The 18,455-nt window shown below is 40.7% G+C and overlaps 1 protein-coding gene across 1 annotated transcript in view; it reads right to left on the bottom strand.

Moving 5' to 3' along the window:
- The window catches only part of NSG2 (neuronal vesicle trafficking associated 2), a 36,534-nt gene that overhangs the window by 10,045 nt on the left and 8,034 nt on the right, over window positions 1-18,455 (bottom strand). Inside the window, exon 3 of the mRNA XM_065690371.1 lies at window positions 11,829-11,948. Within this exon, the coding sequence (XP_065546443.1) occupies window positions 11,829-11,948 (120 nt within the window). The remainder of the gene's footprint in view (window positions 1-11,828; window positions 11,949-18,455) is intronic.

The raw sequence follows: 18,455 nt of genomic DNA, 5'->3' as shown, positions 1-18,455 counted from the left end.
AATCACTGTGCTGCCCTTTCTTTGAGGGGAAACAGCTGCACTCAGTCCAGCTTTGGAGGAAAACGACATGTACCACATGCTGTTTTGGATCAGGCACAAGCCCCAGGTACCCAGGCATTTGAAACTATCCTCCATTTGCCACCTAAGTGGAGCAATTCTCAGGATGCAAACAGGTGATGTGAGCTCTATCAATCTGTCTGATGAAAACAGCACAGAATTTCTCTTCCGTGCTCATGCAGCTCTTGTAAGAGGCTGGCACACAGGGGTTTCATCAGTATGGGTGGCACTTCTTAACTATCAAGCATGATCTTTCTTCTAAACTTGGCAAATAGATGTTTGACTCTGGACACTTTTCTCACTGCTCAGAGCATGCAATATATATGCTTATATATGCTCAAAAGAGGAGTACAGCAAAGAAGACACCATAATAAGAAAAGCGTTGCTGCCTATAGGAAAACCAGACAGACAATCAGCGCAAAGAGAACAGTTAATGCTCTCAGAATGCAGAGTTGTGTGTTACTGTAGAGATCACTTTAATTGCCAGGTGAACACCATTTACCATGGAAAAGTCCCTACAAAATTCTGCACAGTCTTCCTAGTCTTAGCAGCTGTGATGCGAATAAGGGAGCTCAGAAACCAGATGCCTGTGTCTGTTCTGGCACTGCAGTTTCACCTTCACATTTGTCAGGAAAGGATGCCACTGCCATGTCTGGTTTAAAAGATACCTTCAATGTTGCTGGTTATTGGGAATTTTTGTGACCTTTAATAGTCAGTTCAGTTGAAGAAATTCTCTTGGGTTTAATTTTCTCTTTGTAGAAGAACAAAGACTCTGAATGAGGCAAAACATGTTATAAACAAAATTGAATTTCTGTCAAGAATTCTGTCAAGATGATTTGCACAGAAGAGCATAACAGCTATGCTTGGATAGGCAACAAGGCTCTTTCCACAGTTTATGGCCATGCCATTACACCTGGAAACCTATCTCCATTGGTAACCTAGTTAACCTGCATGCAAGAGAGAAAAATATCACAAGTCATCAATCCATTTGCCACAGGACCAGTCCCAGAGGTCCTGCCGCACAGTAGAAAGGTTTCAGCTGTAAGGGCACCTCGGTATATGTTCATACACTCATGATATCATTACAAGGATTTCTGCTTATGGTGATAAATCCAAGTAGGTAAATTTTTCCCCTTCATCCTGTAACTTCTTCCAGCTGATAATTAGACATAAGATTGGAAATGTTAGATCTCTACATGAAAGTTACAGCTAAAGTGAAAGACTCAGGAGCACTTCCCAGATCCTGGATCTAGCCATCTATCCTGGCTACCTCGCACCTGTATGTCAGGATGAAATCCAAGTGTGAACCACCCCATCATTTGAATACATGTTGCTATTGTAAGAAAACTCAGGCATGTAGGCAGGGAGGGAGCCACAGGATGACAGGACACTCAGATGGATCAACCAGGGGGATGAGGAATCTGAAACACACCCCAGGAACAGCTGCTTAGACTCAGCCAAAGAAATGGTGTGGTGCATTGCCCAGCACCCTCTAATACAGCCTGATCTGTTCTGCAAGTAAAAATTATTTGGCTGTACTTCTTAAAAAATGTCATTTCACTCCTGATTGTTACATATCTTTTTCTAATAAGTTGCTGATTTTGCTGATCTTACAGCAACAGCTTAATCTCTGAAATGCTGGAAGGCTAATGGGCAAAAAAGAGACACAATTGGGTCTTCATATTTGCTTGGTACTGTTCAAGATGATGTAGGATTTGTCCTTCATTATTACAGCACAGCTTTATTCCAGGTGGTGTCCAGATTCTTAAGCAGCATCTCTTACGAGAGGGAAATGTCCTTAGTCATGTATCGAAATCTTCAGAGCCATGGGAAAATATTTCTTAGCGCTGCATGGCTTCTTATATGAAGTTTAAGGGTTAGGTTTTTTTTGTTCCTTTTCCTTAGAATTCATAGCCATAATCCAATTTGGCCCCAGTTCTACTAAGAACACTGAACATCATCCGTGAGGACTGCATAATTTTGGGGTCCAAAAACATCTCACATCTGCTCCACTATTTCGTGAGTTCCTTTCAGCCCACCCAGCCCAGCAATCAAAGTCCAAAAGACTCGCAGAATAGAGAAAAGAAAGGGTTATTTCTGCAACTACCCTAAAGCCTCAAAGGTATCCACTTGGAACAAAACTAGCTGTCTCTGAGTCAGTTTGCTATCCCAGCCGTGTCCCCATGGCTCTACCCATCTCTGCATACATCACCCCACCACCACTACACCAGTGAACCTCTCCAACATTGCAAATCTTAAAAAGAAATATCTACCTTCCAAGATGACCATGTACCCAACAACAATTCTCTGCTCTGTGCCTCGTAATACTGTGAGTGCAGCACGAGTGTGGAACAAGAACACCGTGTTTCTAAGCAATTTGTCAAATAATTAAATTATGCGCACAATAACTAGCTGGCTCAATTATATTAGCCGGTCTCCATCATGTAATATAATTTCTAGTGGCTGTTTAGGCACTAATAGCCTCAGATCTTTTTAACTGTGTCTGATGCCAGCTGCGGTCTGCGTGACATCTTTCTGTGCCAAGTCAAACCCCTTGAATGGAAAATTCATGGCTCGGTTTCCAAAGCCCTATTCCTTGTGGAAGTTCTAAAATGCCATTTTCCATAAGGATGCCTCCACCACTGAATATTAGTGAATTTCCACTTAAGTAAATAAAAAGCTCTGTTTGGTTTGCTTTTGCTTTTTTGCCATTTAATGACATAAACCAAAAATCCTTCATCACAATAGGCTTGTATGTTGAGATGCTATAACTTTGTTTCTAGGAACACTAAATAAATACACAGCCTTTTTGGCAGACCATACAGGTATTTGAAGGTCTTTTCCCTTTCCTCCTATAAGGATAATTTCTTCCTTTCTCAACTATCATAAGCCTTCCCTCCTTCTTTCTGTGACTCTGCTACCTTTAAAAGAAAAGAAGCAAATCCCCAAAATAAAACAAGTGGGGTGACTCAGAAACACTGCTTATAAAGGTGCTTTTCTTCCCAAACCCATGTTTCTAATGACACCTGACATACTATTCCGCAAGCAATGCTGGAAAGAGGCTTCCTTCCAGATGACTAATTTGAGATGGTTTTTCAGTAAGTGGGATTGCAGCAGTCAGACACATCATCTCCACAGCTAAGCCTTCATCAGCAATGTGCTGCCATCTTCCATTGCATCATGCAAAGCCTTGGCAGTGACATTTCCTCCAGCCACTTCATGTAGTATGTGACAATGGATGCCTCAGCTCATCAAGAGCTCTTTTTAAATGCATTAACATGAATACAAGATAAATCAAGTCATCAATAAAATGTGTCATTGCCTACCCTTTGCCTGCCAAGACTCAACCACTGAAGAGTCTCAGATATGCAAAATCTTCCCTTCTTCTTGGCCCCTCATATTGGACTTAGTGCAGGGAAAGCATTAGGAGCCCTGAGTAAGGACAGGTTCAGGAATCAGCACATGGCAACAGATCTGTGAAACGTAGGTTGTGTTCCTTGCTCTGCTACTGGTCTTCTTTGACTCAGGTCAAGCTCCACAGCTTGCTCCCCAGTGGTACTCACAGGAACTCCAGGAAGATCCCCCCAAACCTGGAAGCATCTAAGTCCCCAGAAGCTTGGCCTTCTCTTGGCCCATTGTGTGCAAAACCCCTCCAGCACCAACACCATCCCACTGCCAACGATCAGGCCAGTGCTAAGGAAAAGCTGAGGTCTGTTTGCTTTATGAAATTACTTTCTTCCACAGGGAGGGAAATTTTCAAAGCAAATCTTTCAGACTTGAGCACTGATGTACTGGGCTAAGGCACAAAATGGCATTCCTCCAGCCATGTGTTCATGTGTGTTTGCCTCAGACATTGCTTTCTTATATGTTCATTTTACATGTGACACTATCATTTTCATTGTCAACCAGGAACAACAGAAGACTGGATCAAAGAATGCCCAGAACAATTTAAGCTGTTTGTATGCCGGGGCACAAAATCTCTTTTCCCTACCACTCCTCAGTCCTATGGACTTCTTAGGTGAAATGAAACTGAAGGTCAAGCTTGCACAAATTAAAACACCTTAGATCAGTGCACCCTTGTGGTTTAAAAAAAATAAAACCCAACAAAATGAATTAAATTGGAAGTTTGTTCCTTCAGGAAGGTCAACACATTCACATGCATTTCAGCATCAATGTTTACCACCACGGGTCAGGAAATAAAGCTAATAAGATGGCAGTATTCATGGTCCAGTACACCCATTTCTCTTAAAAAAAACTTGTTCTTATTACGTGGGTGCTTCATACAAGGACAAAGTGAGGACTTGGTGAGCAAAGTGTCCCCTGGGTAACTTAGGAATTAAAAGCCTTTACATTTTAAATTAGAAATGTGAATCTTTATTGCTGCAAATGACTTACAAATGCTACTCTTTAAAAAACAAACAACAAAAATGAATAATCTAGCTGATTATGATGCCTTCAAAGGCACGAGGCCAGTTCCATTAGTTATGGATCTGACCCAACAGGCTTAACACATCTGCAAGTACTAGCAGGAGGGAGCTCAGGTCTATTCAACATTCAATCAGTGGCTTGTGGCACTTTATAGATAGAATGAAACATTACATGGAAATAAAAAAAAACAGTATGAGTGAAGCATTTCACTTCCCTGATTATTATTTTTTTTTTAGCATTCTGTGGTTTGGCTACAAGACTCAAAATGCACTTCACGACAGTCAACAAACTTTGCCTTATCTTCGGTCAGCTGAAAACCCTTTTCTTCCCCATCCCATTTGGTCCCTATTGCTGTAAGAGCCAAACTAGCATTAAGCATATTTCGCTCCACCTCACCTGCTGACAAGAATATTACCCAACAAATAGGGTTTACTGTGGGGTGACAGAGGTGCCAGAACGGAACATGCATTGTGTTGTTGGAGACAAAGATGCAGTGTAAGAAATCATTCAGACTAAATGTAAACTGCAATTACATTTTCTAATTAGCAGAATGGGTATCTCCATGCAGTCATTTATATAAGCCTTTTTCAAGCATTTTGTACCAAAGCAAAGGTTATGTTGAGCTTTCTACCCTTTAATTCCTTTCTTCCTCCCATATATCATGGTTTGGGATTCAGCAGGTCTATCCCACAAACCCTTAGACATGAATATTCTCTGTGACTTCCATTTTTAGACATTTTCTGCATAGCAATTAACTTTCTTCTTCTATCCAAATATCACTTAAAGGAAAAAAATAACCCTGAACAAATCTCTGCAGCTGATTTCTCTGTCAGTGCTCACAGATGGCAAAAACAAAATTTATTTGAGGTGGGGTTTCTGGCTTTGCAAAAGAGTATGTGTGTGTGTTTCTGTAAAAAAGAATATAAAACAAGAATATACTTTAAGGAATAATCCATTTCGTATAAAAGCCATGTCATTTGTTTGGGGTTTTTTTACTTTGCTAGGCGGGCCCTAAGCCAGTTATACAGAGCATTCTAGTTAAATCAAAATACACTTTTCCTCTGTGTGTTTTAGACATGGAAACTTCATGACTTTACCAGAAAGCCAGGTATTAGCAGTGAACTCACAAAAAACACAGACTTCTACTCAGACAGGGGAAACCTTGCACAGTTTATAGCACCACACCTGGGGATGTGATCAGAAATATCTGTTTTCTGGCAGCTGAACCACAAAGCCACATTTGATTCATCTTCAAAGCTCCGAATTGTCACTGATGATCACAAATGGCTCCATCAATCTACCTTCATGCAAGCTGCGAGACCAGCTAGGACAGATATGACCAATCCTCTTGTCTCCCCATTTACAGCCAGAGGAGGAGAAGAATGATTTCCAAGCTCAGGCAGAAAGATGATGAGCAACATTTCTCAATTCCTTTCATGCATACCAAAAGTAAGAGTCTGAATCCATGCAGGTGCTAGTCTGCATCAGATATAAGTAGACTCAAACCCAGGCAGGGCTGGGCAGTGTGTTTTTGAGAAAGGAGAAACTGCGACCCTCCGCATTGCAGTGGAAAATATTCAATTTCCAAAACCAAGGCAAAGCTTGGGATCCAAAGACAAGTCACTGCATCCCTGTACAGAGAAGACTTACATGTAGCGAGAGCTGCCTGACACCCCTTCAAGAAGAACATGCCCTCTGCATCTGAGCCCACTGGGAAAAGAGATTGCCTGATAGTAGCTGAAAACTCCCAAAGGGGGTGAATAAGCCTCCACATCCACAGCTCTTACCTGCAGAAAGAAACTGATCAAGACCTGCTAACCACCTACCTCCACAAGCATACAGCCCGGGACTTTCCTTTCCTCCAAATGGCAATGCCTGTCATGTGAAGATCCTTTCACTACAAGATTATCCTGATGGTTCAATGGGTCAGATTCTAGTGGTGTAAGCAGGGGAATCATCTTCCATTTCAGCAAAGCTGTCACCAACAGGAAATCAAGCCCTGGCCTTACCCCAGACAAAATCTTTCTTAACTGGGAGCCAAGCATTTCAGATACTGGCTTGTTTTAGATAATGAACAATTGCTGCATCAATGCCTGTTTTGTAGGGTGTGGCTGAAGACTGATTTTGTTCCAAGTCTTTCACATTAGGTCAGAGGAAAATAATTGTTTCAATATGAGCATTTCAATAACAGAAACATTTGAATGGGTTCCACTATATTTTAAGAACCTGATGAAAAATGTGGTGAATAATTACATCCACTAGTTACTGGATCTGCATGTCTTAGAGCAGTTTCAGGGTGGAGGGATGAGAGGGCTGATCTAATGATAAGAACTATATTGCCATTGCATACTCAGTAGGAATGGAATACACAGCCAATGACTCTGAAAATAGATCTTGCCAACTTGTAGCAAAAGAGTGAAGCTCCCAGTCTTCTTCAGTGAACTAATGCTCAATACTTGAAAATGATTTTCCCAGGTAGATAAATTGCTCCTAAGGAAACATCTGAAATATCTCAGTTTCTCCCCCGTACACCCACTCCCAACTTGTTCTGTTAATGACAAGAACATAGTTTAATTATTCCAGCTCTGAAAGACCGAACTTCAACTTTCTCAAGAAAATGATCCATGAAAAGGGAAGAACTGTGGAAGACTTGAGAAGTCAGATAACCATGATAGGTCACTATCACCTAACTCATACTCATTAAATCATTGTCTCTCTGAAAAGGCAGTAACAAGTAGCTCTATGGCATTTAGGGATAACAGAGATCAAACTGGTTGCACATGAACTTAACTGTAATAAAGAGAGCAATTTGCACAACTCAGTAATGAGCGTCAACCCGATGCTCCATGTTGTACAACTGCACGAAAGGCCACTCGAGTACCTTTTGCTATTTGGAGCTAGAAAAGCAAACTCCGGGCTAGAACAAGTCTACTTGAACTCACTGGGTCTGACTGGACGAAGCACAAAAGCCACCAGCACTGCTCTCCAGCTTGTTTCTTCTTAAGCAGGGTGCTGATGTCTTGAACACAAGCTCAGCTAAGTGACAGTCAAGAAAATGGGTAGAAATCCACTCCACCTTAAAAATGCTTCTTGGCTTCTGTGCTATCTTGACTGGTTGGAAGACAAAAGGAATCACTGGAAATCCTATTCTCCAGAAGTAACAGGACTTCATTCAATAGATAGTCTGCTTGAAAAGCAAAAGAGCATTTGATCTCATTTCAGTACTGACAGAAAGAAATAAGGGCAGAAACTCAAGGGAATTATGATGCTTACATAAGAGAGATTGTTCTTAAAAGCTGCAACATAGGAAAACACAGGAAAAAGCAGCAGTAAGGTCTACCTCAAATGCAAAAGGTTAGATCTGTTGTCCCACAAAGGAACATGACAAATAGAGTCATTACATTTGCATACCTTTTCTAATGCACCTTGCTGTCACCACTGGATAGCAAAGCATGGTAACATGAGCTACCTTCAAAGCGTGCAAAATGGAAAGCAAACAGCAGACACCATTCCCTTCCAGACTCAGAAACCTTGGTATACATCATTACTGCAAAATAAGATCTCTGGAGTTCAAAAACTTCTTAGAGGGACACACTCCAAAGGCATAAACAGTATGGAGGAGGCAAGGTCTATAAATCACTGCCAGTCAGCTTCAAAAAAATGTTGTCATTGCTTCTCTGTGGAGGAGTAAAATGATGGAAGAAATTTCTTTTATGTATGGATGGCTCTAACACAGTATTATTTTAACACCATTTTCTTGTAACCCATCTACACACAACCATTTGAACATTTGTTATAAAGTATGTATGGGGTGACTCATCCAGCTGAAGAATAAGCCTAATTGGTCAGACTTCCAGGACACTGTGTGCTGAGCTATAAGGAATCATAATCTCATCTATTAGGAGATGTGACAAGTTGCAGAAGCTATCTAAAATTCCTGGAAGAGGTAGTGTGAAATAAGAACCGTTGCCTAGGGACAGTCTCTTCTATACGGTAATTAAAGAGCTCAGATCTGTGCTATTCTGGATGGATGAAAAATATGCATGCATAAGCTTAAATTCTGGCTCTGGCTTGCTCATGCGAGAAAGTTGTCTAATAATTCATTAGCCTCTTCAATAAAAGATACCCACAAGGCAGAGCAAAGGGCATCTGTGGATTTGACTGCCATGTTCATACAGTCCCAGAATTTCCCCAGGGATTTTGCTCTTCTGTATAATGCAGCTACATGACTCAGGGAAAAAACCCAAGAACTTGGGAAGAGTTTCTTTCTCCCCTGAGAACGTTCCCATACCAAGTGACCAGAAGCAGAGTGGAAAGAAAAGCACATCATAGACTGAAACAAAAATTTGAAACCTTGCAGAGAGGTTATTAGCATGGAGGAGAATTGCTCCTCATATAGATTAGTAGAGCTGTAGTAGAAAAATGGCTTCCTATGAAAACCCTTGAATTCAAGCATTGCTGTTGCCTCACACTAGTTGTACATGCATTTCCCATATGGCTCTCATATTTGAAAGCACTAAACCAATGGACCATCTACGCTTGGATGGACTATTGACCTTTCCGTTCATCATTTCTCTTGCAGAAATCAATGAGATTATTTACTTGCTTCTGCCAGCGTAGAACTACCAAGAGCCTGGCGCAAATATAGATGAATACCTGTAATTTTAATCAGCGTGTTAGCAAGAAGTTGTGGATGATACTTGCAATGCACCACATACTGGAAGGCTAGACAAAGGAACCAGCCAGCAAAATAAAATCTGATGATCTCATTTATATATATATATTTTTTAAAGCTTTAAAAAGTGTAGCCAAACTGAGATAATAAAAGTTTTTACTATGTTTTCCTCTTACAAAACACAAATGTACAATGATTTCATCAGTACCAGATAATAGTCCTGCTCATAACCAGAGGGCAGTATTTTCAATAACTTCACTAAAAATATGCACTGGTACAAAAATGTGGTGCAATAAAAAAAAATATTACAAAAGGTAATGAAATATTACCTATTATCTCAGCTCATTTTTGTCAGGAAATAATACTACAAACTTAATATGATACATGGAAGCCTTATGAAAAACAGGCAGGGAGAGGCTTATAGTCTTATCCAGTATTAGACGAGAGGCTGAGTGATTAATAAGTTGACATTGAAGAGCAGAGAATGGAAACCATATGGACCTTAGGGAAAGGAAATAGCTTAAAAATGAAACTGTCATGCTGCCAGGCTGCATAGGAAGAGGCATCCCACAGCCATTCCCACCACACAGCAAAGGGGAAAGCAGCTTAAGCCTCTGTCAGCACTGTGCACACAGCTGGAGCTCCAGCCCCCCTGAGCCTGCTGCTGTGCGGTCCTTGGGCACACATGGGTGGGACCAATGGCAGAACTGCATCAAAAATAGGAAGGGGAGAGGAAAAAAATACATTGAAATGAAAGGTTTGAATGCAACAGAAAGTTGGGTGTTTGAACAATAGGAAAAATAAGGCACACTATTGAAGGACTAGATGGAATGAGATTTATCCATGGCAGTGGATGAGCTATAACTGTACCTTATGGGCCTCCAGCATAGCCAGTGTGTAAGCGTGAGATGCTCTTGATTGCTTTTTTAAGTAACAAGGCCAGATCTTTTGATGGGATTAAAACTTGGTGTTACACTAACATTACCAATGTTCAGGGCTGCAGAATTAAGTTCTAAATACCCAGTGAAGCACCATTACCTAAAATATCAACAATGCCATTTATTGCATGTCACAAGCCAACACATCACTGCCAGAAAACTCTACATTTACTGCTGTTTCTCAGGCACATTGTGTCTGTTTCTGATTTGTACATTGCTCACACTGGAAAACGTCTGCTGCGGTTTCCAAGACTGGGGATTTAACTATGGCTAATTCGCTGTTTACAAGCGGTACCAACAGAGAGTCACTATTGGTGGTAAATAGGTAGTACGCACGCAATAGCATCAGTGAAGAATTCAGTCAAAATCAGGAGCATGTAAGCCCCTGGTAAGTAACCTAGATGAAAACATGTGATGTCCACTGGAAAAAAAAAAAACAAAATACCAAGAAGCTATAAACATTTATTCGCAGGCTCTTAAGAATAAATGATGGCTTTAAATATCCCGGATGAAAGAAGCAGAATTGTTCTTGTGAAATATACGTTAGGTATTTTCTGGAAAGAACAGAAAGAGTGCCGTTCGGTAGTGCTGCATAAAAAAGTACCTAAACATTTCTCCTTCCAAGTTGAACCGGCTTTATCTTGAAGTCTATCAAGAATAAATGGCAACAATTGATACAATTTTAAAAGTGATATTTTTCTTCTAAATTATTAGAAATACTGATTGATAATAAACTTTTTTATTCCTTGCAAAACTAAGAACTGGGCCAAATGAAAGATTATTAGTACCTTGAGTCAATTCCTTAATTGTTAAGGATGATTCTATGACACGCTTTCACAAAAATTTATAAACCCAATTCTAGCTTTTCAAGGAACAGGACTATATCTGAGCACTGCCCACTCCCTCCCTACTCAAATCATTGATATTTCCTCTGACTGGAAATGTGAAATCAGATCTCACATTTTTATCACACCCATGCTCTGTGTTTTAGGAAAAGCAGCATATTTTCTCAATGAAAAGGAAGGAAATACTAGCAGCTACATGCTTGGAGTCTAATTTTAGGAGGAACCGAGCCACACTAAGATGCTGCAGTCAACAGGAACTGGGGGACACTCAATAATTCCTGAGTTTCTTTTTATGTTTGAGTAGAACCTGACAAAAATTTCTCAAGGAAATATTTTTCATCAGAAAATTCCAATTCCTGTGAACCAAACCTGCTTACAGGACAGGATATGCTTGGGTACTTGTCTAATATCTCTTTTTTTTTAATACAGTTTGAGATAGCTTTTAGTCTATAATAATACAATTATATACCAATAAAATATCTTCAATATGAAAAGGGTTGTTTGACTAGAAGACAAAAGAACTTTTTAAAGTCAAAACAAACTCTCAATCAACCTTTCCTGTGATTTTTTTTATTCTTTTTAAACACAAATATTTGAGAAGCAAAAAGATTCAGTCTTGGTTTAGTTTCCACCTGGGCTGGAAAATATTTTCCTAATTTTTCCTAAGTAGGAAAAGGAAAACATTTCCTACTTGAGATTTAGTTATGAAGGTATTTTCATGCCTGTCCTAAAGAAAAAAGCTTTTTACTCATGCAGATAAACCTCTCTTTGACCCTAGTGATGAGTGGAGTGTTAAATTTGTTATGTCTTTACTGTCACTTTGATTCAGTTATTGTAAAGTGAATGGCATTTGCATCACAAGGCAGCAGAATAACCATTTCTTACCTTTAGCCTTTCTGTTACGCCATCAGTGAAACTGACTGTGAATTCAGCAATTTTGGGCACTCTGAGTTTTCCTTTGTTCTTCTGGTCAGGCTGATACTCTGTTCTTGTTTTCACAATTACCTGGAAAATATCAACACTTGTAAGGCTTCTCCACACATCTTTTTGTTATCTAAGCTTGTCTATACAAACCATTCCCTGGACCTACAAAAGTACCTTAGAACCACAAATTATCAGAAACTCATTATACCCTCAGGAACTAAGAGAACCAAATAAATAGCTAGGCAAACAGAAAGATCTAGGACAGTGAGCTTAGCACACTGAGTCCTAAAATAGCTGACAGGAAAATGTTTGACACCTATTTTGTTTAGGACTAGGCGTATAATGTTTGTATCATATTCCACAGGCAGAACATGCAGAGTAACAGCCCATCCTAAAGAAGAGCCCTTGCTTACTAAAGCCCCATCCTAAAAACTTCCACTTACGTAAATTTAAATTTTGGCCATTTGGTGTCTCATTTATTCAGGCTCCAGATTATCCATATGAATCTTCTACTATCAGCTGGGTTTTCCCCAGAAGAAAAGCATTTAGGTTTTCCTCAGTTTCATTTGCTGACTAATCCAGGTGCTACTAATCTTATAAAAACAAGGTGTCTTACACTTTTAAAATGGCTTTTAAAAGGGTAAGGTCAAATTACCAACATTGCATTGTCAATTTGCGTTGAATTTATCTGTAATCTAGAATGATGCTAAAAATTGTGGGTCAAATGCACAGCAAACAGAAAAGGTAACCCATAATGCCAACTGCCACCAGGGGGGTAAGCACTGGGGCTGTGCTCTGAAACTAACAGCCCTTCAGAGGAGTGAGTGTAGCCACCCCATTATACATAAGAATCTTAAGATTACCCACCCATGAGCCCATATACCTAAAGAGCATTGTGAGAGCTTGCCAGCATAGTCACACTATTGTACTCTAGCTGGAGAATGCATGAGAAGACAAAATGGCCCTGGCCATTCAGCACTAGCCAAAAGCTGGAGCTCATTCCTAGAGAGGAGGCCTGTGGCTGTGAGCACACATGGTGCTTCTGTACAGGATTCCCAACCAGGAATAAGGCCCACAAAGCATACAGTGGTTTGGTGTGGTTTGCAAGGTTCTGATATGCTAAACACAAAAGGATAGAACATTAAAGTTCTCGACCCCAGGGCCAACACTTCATCTTGCTGGCCTCCCATTTTGACAGCCGTCAGCCTTGCCAAGGTGAAAATTAAATACTCCAGGAGTGGTGACTGGTTCGTGTGAGAGTGACAAGAGTGATCCTAAAGCTCTTTGTCAGAAACAAAAAGTCATGAGGGATTGAAAAAGATTAAGTGATGCACAAGGCTGAGTTGCCAGCTAATGAAGAACTTATTTCCAAATGAAGATAGCAAAGTCTGGTTTGGGCCAGAGAAAACCCCAGGTATTTAATCCTCCTGCGCTTAATGCCATGTGAAAATCCGAGTGAGAGAAAACCAGCGAGGAGTCATAAGCCAATTTTCTGGATTCAAATGCAAATCATTAAAGACTGATGAATATTTACATCCTTCAGCAAATCCCTCTCAGCAATATTTATTACAGTAGCATCTGCAACATTAAGACTTGGGAAGAAGAGGGGACAAAAAGCCACCCAAATATATTTATTTGTATTAGTGTTTTGGAGCTCAGGATTTCTGATGACACGACATAGATGATGGGAAATGACACATAGGGACAAGCTTGATTCAGCGGGTTTGGGATGAACCCTAATCCTACTCTGAATCTGGTATTGAATCAAGCCCCACTGTGCTCTGAGATGACAAATAAAGCAAAGCTCTCTCTCCAGCCACGACAAACAGGCTCAGCTCTGAGTTGCAAACAAGGAGTAACCCCATTTTCTCACTCAAAAGGAGGCAAATGCACTCAGGCCTCCATGCAGCCAGCCCCCAGTCTTCTTGCTGCCCTTTTGTAAACCCTGTACAGCAAATTACAGAGTGTCAGCCATCAACACCTGCCAACCAGTGTTCAGAAATTGCACTCATTCTGCTTTCAAACCGACCAGTCGCAGTACGCAATTCTCCCAAATTCGTGCTTCCTGCTTGATATAAATGTTAGCTGCAGACAAAATTTTTACATGCACAGGAGGGCTTTCCCATGGACTCTGATGCTGGCTCTTAACAACGGACCATGAAGCCAGAATAGAATAAAATAAAAATAAATTAAAAGCCTTACTTGTGTCTAGATATAACTGAATTCTCTTCCATTCTTTGTCATTAACACCAGCTTTCTTATGGGTATTTTTTAACTGCCGTTACATTCAACCAGTATCCTATAAGCCGGAAAGTTTGACTTATGCTGTCTACAGGGATACAGCATGAGACTGAAAATAAACCAGAAGGCATCAGATTCAAGTCCAGTAGCAATGTCTATCATGTCTGTGAATAAATAAGTAAGCTCAGTCCCCAGACAGATCAGAAGCTACTGAAATACAACTTGCTGGTGGTGCCAGCAGCGAGGTGTGTGTGCACAGAGCCATAGTCATCCTGCTGGTCAGTGCTTTGCAAAGAAACTTGCAGTGGTATCAAAAAGCTTCAGTAGCGCAGGTAAGAAGTACCTTTGCTAAATGCCTTTTGGCATTGCAAAAGCTGAATATCTGCTCTCCGGAAGTATCTTTGTCAGGCACCTGGTGGAATTACTTGGCAGAAGAAAGCCAGGGCAGTCAGTAAGGTCTCATCTTTGAAAGAGAGTAAAGAAATAAAATGACAATGGACAGACAGAAAACCATAGTGTGTGGGTAGCATTCAATATTGTGGCAGTAACGATAAAAAATGGCATTTTGCTGAGGGCACGGTGTGCACATGCAGAAGGAAAGAGCTACAGTTCAGTCCCCTACCGTCTATATAAATAAGCCTGCACATGGATCCCACTTTTGCAGCCATTCACCCCCTCTCCATCCAACAAGCTGCCATCAGGATGCCCACGCAAAGGCTTCTGGAAATTGAGTTGTGTTCATCACATCACTTGAGCCTCCTGCACTAGTGAGACCACCCCTGGCAGTGCCCAGGGACAGGAGCGAGCATTCTCAGATGGTAATACAGGGACAAACACACCCCCCCACACAGGGCTTTTAGCAGAGCATTTGCTACATTGACAGCCTCCCATGCATGTGTCAGATGTGTCTCTAAACGAGATTAAATGAGAGCTGATCAAAAGAACTTTTTAAGATACAAAGTATTAATCTAAGTGCAAATTTAGAAAAGGAATAGTTAATCTTATATATGTATCATTATTGGGTGTTTGATATTTTGGATTGGTTGGTTGTTCTGTTTTCATTTTCCAGTTTTCTGATTTGGGAATGCGATTTGCCTCCTCCCTTCCCGCTCCTGCATTCCCTACCATCACTCTTATTTCACCTTTTCTTTCCATTTTGTCACTGCGAAAAAATTCCTGGCAGTAAAGTCTTCCAGAAATTCTAACCAAATTGCTGTTGGATGTACAGTAATAAAAACCCCACTGGCTCCACAGTCAGTGCAATGATCAGCATTCATTTATCACCGGCTGCCCCAGAGCAATTCGATCAGAGCCCAGGATCCCACTGTTTCAATGCAAACAAGGTACATTCATCTCACACCATGACAGGTTTCCTGGGAGAGCTACTGGCATTTATTACAAACCATAGCCAACAGAATGATCCCCATTCCCTCTTCTTGTTCGTTTTGCAGCTTTGCTGACTTCAGTAGAGTTATTCTTGATTGAAACAGCAAAAGGGAGTGTAAAATTGGGGTCCTGTGCAGACTTCAATTTCAAGCAAGCTCAAGTGAAAGAAATGCCCATCTCCTCACTCCCTTCTCTGCAATGCTGTTAAGGTGGAAATGAACTGCTGTAACTCCCAGAGCTGGCAGCAATTCTTAGCTGTGCTCTGGCCTCCTGAGTTCAGACAAGAAATGCAGACAATCGAACCCGTGCTTAAATGGACAAATAGTCTCTTGCATACTCCTAAAAGGAAAACAATTCACCCTCTCTCTACCCCCACTGTAGAAGCACCATTCTGCCTATTTTCTGCACTTGCCTCCTTGAGCTCTCACCTCCTCCTGCATGCTCCCTAACTCATACTCCTCACGGTGAGAATGGTCTGGCTGTTTTAGGTTGGCATCCCTAAACATGAACTTACAAAGAGCAGGGGATTGTTATTATTATTATTCATCTCATGAAGCAACCTGCACACCTACAAAATGAATACTTAAAAGCAAGAACAGCCCCATCAGCTTTTTGGATTGTCTGAGCCTTTCCAGTTGCTGGATAAATACCCTTTGAACTTTTTTGGACACTAGTCAGCCTTTGTGTTTCATCATCCCTGATCCAGCATCAGCTTATGCCTGTGCCTCACTTTGTGTGTTGCGATGGTCTACCAAAGACAGCAATCTCCCTGCCAGTTTAGGCCAGCCTATCTGTAAGTCCTTTAAAGTCTATACTGTAGATGGAGCTAGATGAACACTAGCTTGGGGGATCTCCATGCAAATTATGTTGCTGCTGTGACCTCTTTTTGGGTGGCATGGTTTAGTGTGAGGTGTCCCTGCCCATGGCAGGGGGGTTGGAACTAGATGATCTTAAGGTCCTTTCCAACCCTAACTATTCTATGATTCTGTGATTTCCCAGAGAACCTCCACCTTTAACTTGCAGAAAGACTGTGGTGTTCATGGTAGATGAGATAAAGGGGACCCAAATAAATAACCCTTCTTCATTTCATATCTGACATAAAACCATTCTTTGAAAGTTGCTTCTTAGATGAAGTTTGCAGGCTGATTGTAAGAATACAGGAAGAGATAAAAGGGCTTCCATGCACCAGTGAAAAGACATCTAATTAGAGGAATCCACACTGCAGTCCTTGAAGCTTCTTCTGTAACCAAGTTTATCTAGCATTTGAACTTGTTAACTTCCAGTTCAGCAAAGCACTTAAGCATGTGAGTAGTCCTATTAACATCAACGGGATGTTAGTCAGATATTTGAAGTTAAGTGTGCATTTAAGTTCTTTGGACAGATCAGAGCTTAAACTGGCTTCAATCACCTTCTCACAGCCAGTTATAACCCTGATGCTTAGGGCTCCTGTGGCATTCTTCTGCAAGATGGCTCAAAGCACTTTACAGACCAGCATGACCCCAGTATTTCCATAAGACTAGTGAAGTACTATGGGAATACACTATAAAAAAGGAGGGAGAAAAGAGGTTTAGTAACGTGCTGAGTCACACCAGCAATTGGTGGTTGTGTCAAGAAGACAGACCACTGCTTGCTGCTACTCACAGTGCACCATGTTTTCTCAGGTTTTCATTAACTGAATGCTAATAGTATCTCCAGCACATTCTCCATACAAATGCAATATTCTTGGGATTAAGGGACAGCAAGATGTGGCTGGGGTGGGTAGGAAGTCAGATGCTGTATAGAAAATAGCAGCTGTGTGCAGAACTGATGTCCTCAGTAATCCTAGGTTAGCAGCTGTAACAACAACAGTCTCCATGTATTGAAAGGGTTCACTTTCTATTCTTTCTTGCATCTTCTGGTTCCTCATTCCAATCCCTCAAATACTTCCCTGCAAAATCTCAGTAGCAGCCAATAGGGAATGGCCTGTAGAAGTTCAAAAAACCCAAACACAATGGGACAACAAGCCATATTTATCATGCTGCTCCACACAAACAAGATTTTTCTAATGATGCTGTTTGCTAATACATTTATTGAGTCCTAAACCTAAATGCACTTATTATTCTTGGCTTATTGCTAGTGACACCACTGGAATCAATAGGAAAGCTTTCCTCGGCTTTAATGATTGCAGGACTAGGCACCTTTTCTGTAGTGATGCTTTGGAAAATTATAGGTGTGCTGAGGTGAGAAACAACAGATAAGAGTCTGTGTACATCAGCGGGAAATCCATCATCAGCAACCTTGAGGAAGTAAACAGTAGGGAAGTGCTGGGAAAACTAGAGATTTTGGATGCGGAAAGAAAAAAGAAAGCAAGCTTCTAACCAAGTGGATTATATTAAAAGCATTTGCTTTGAGAAGGAAGGATCAGAGCAGACGTGAAATGTGACAAATGGAAAAATATCACATTAAGCATGGAACCTTAAAAAGGATTTTCCTGCAGTGGGATGAAGTAAGTGTTTCAGAAAATGAACTGATATGAATTCTGAGTCTTGTCTCCAACTGGCTAAATGTAACATCATTTATTGCCACTTTATATTTGCGTTTGAGCTCTATGGTTTTCCCTGAAGAAATGAGTAATAATATTTAACATAACTGGCATTGTGAAAGCTATAAATTATTCATTTAGCAAAGGACATGCAGCCCTGCTGTAATTCCCACTTCACTGCCATGGTGCATGTAATATATTGTGGTTCAGGTGCTGCAAAGTGCAAACCATAAAAATTTAAAATACTACTTCCCAGGATTATTAATAATGAAGAGTCTCTCACTCAGAGTGGCTGTCAGATTGACAGAAGAGATAAACAAAATGTGTTTCTCCTACTAAGGATAAAGGTTTCTTCCAGGTTCAAAGATGGACTTTGTAGTCCCACAAAATGGTTGTAACACCCCATCAGTTTCCATGTAAATTAGTCATGCTCACTTTTA

The sequence above is a fragment of the Lathamus discolor genome, chromosome 10 (genome assembly GCF_037157495.1).
Source record: "Lathamus discolor isolate bLatDis1 chromosome 10, bLatDis1.hap1, whole genome shotgun sequence".
NCBI classification, from domain to species: domain Eukaryota; kingdom Metazoa; phylum Chordata; class Aves; order Psittaciformes; family Psittacidae; genus Lathamus; species Lathamus discolor.
The sequence above is the reverse complement of the archived record's forward strand: the minus strand, read 5'-3'. Positions and strand labels throughout refer to the sequence as shown.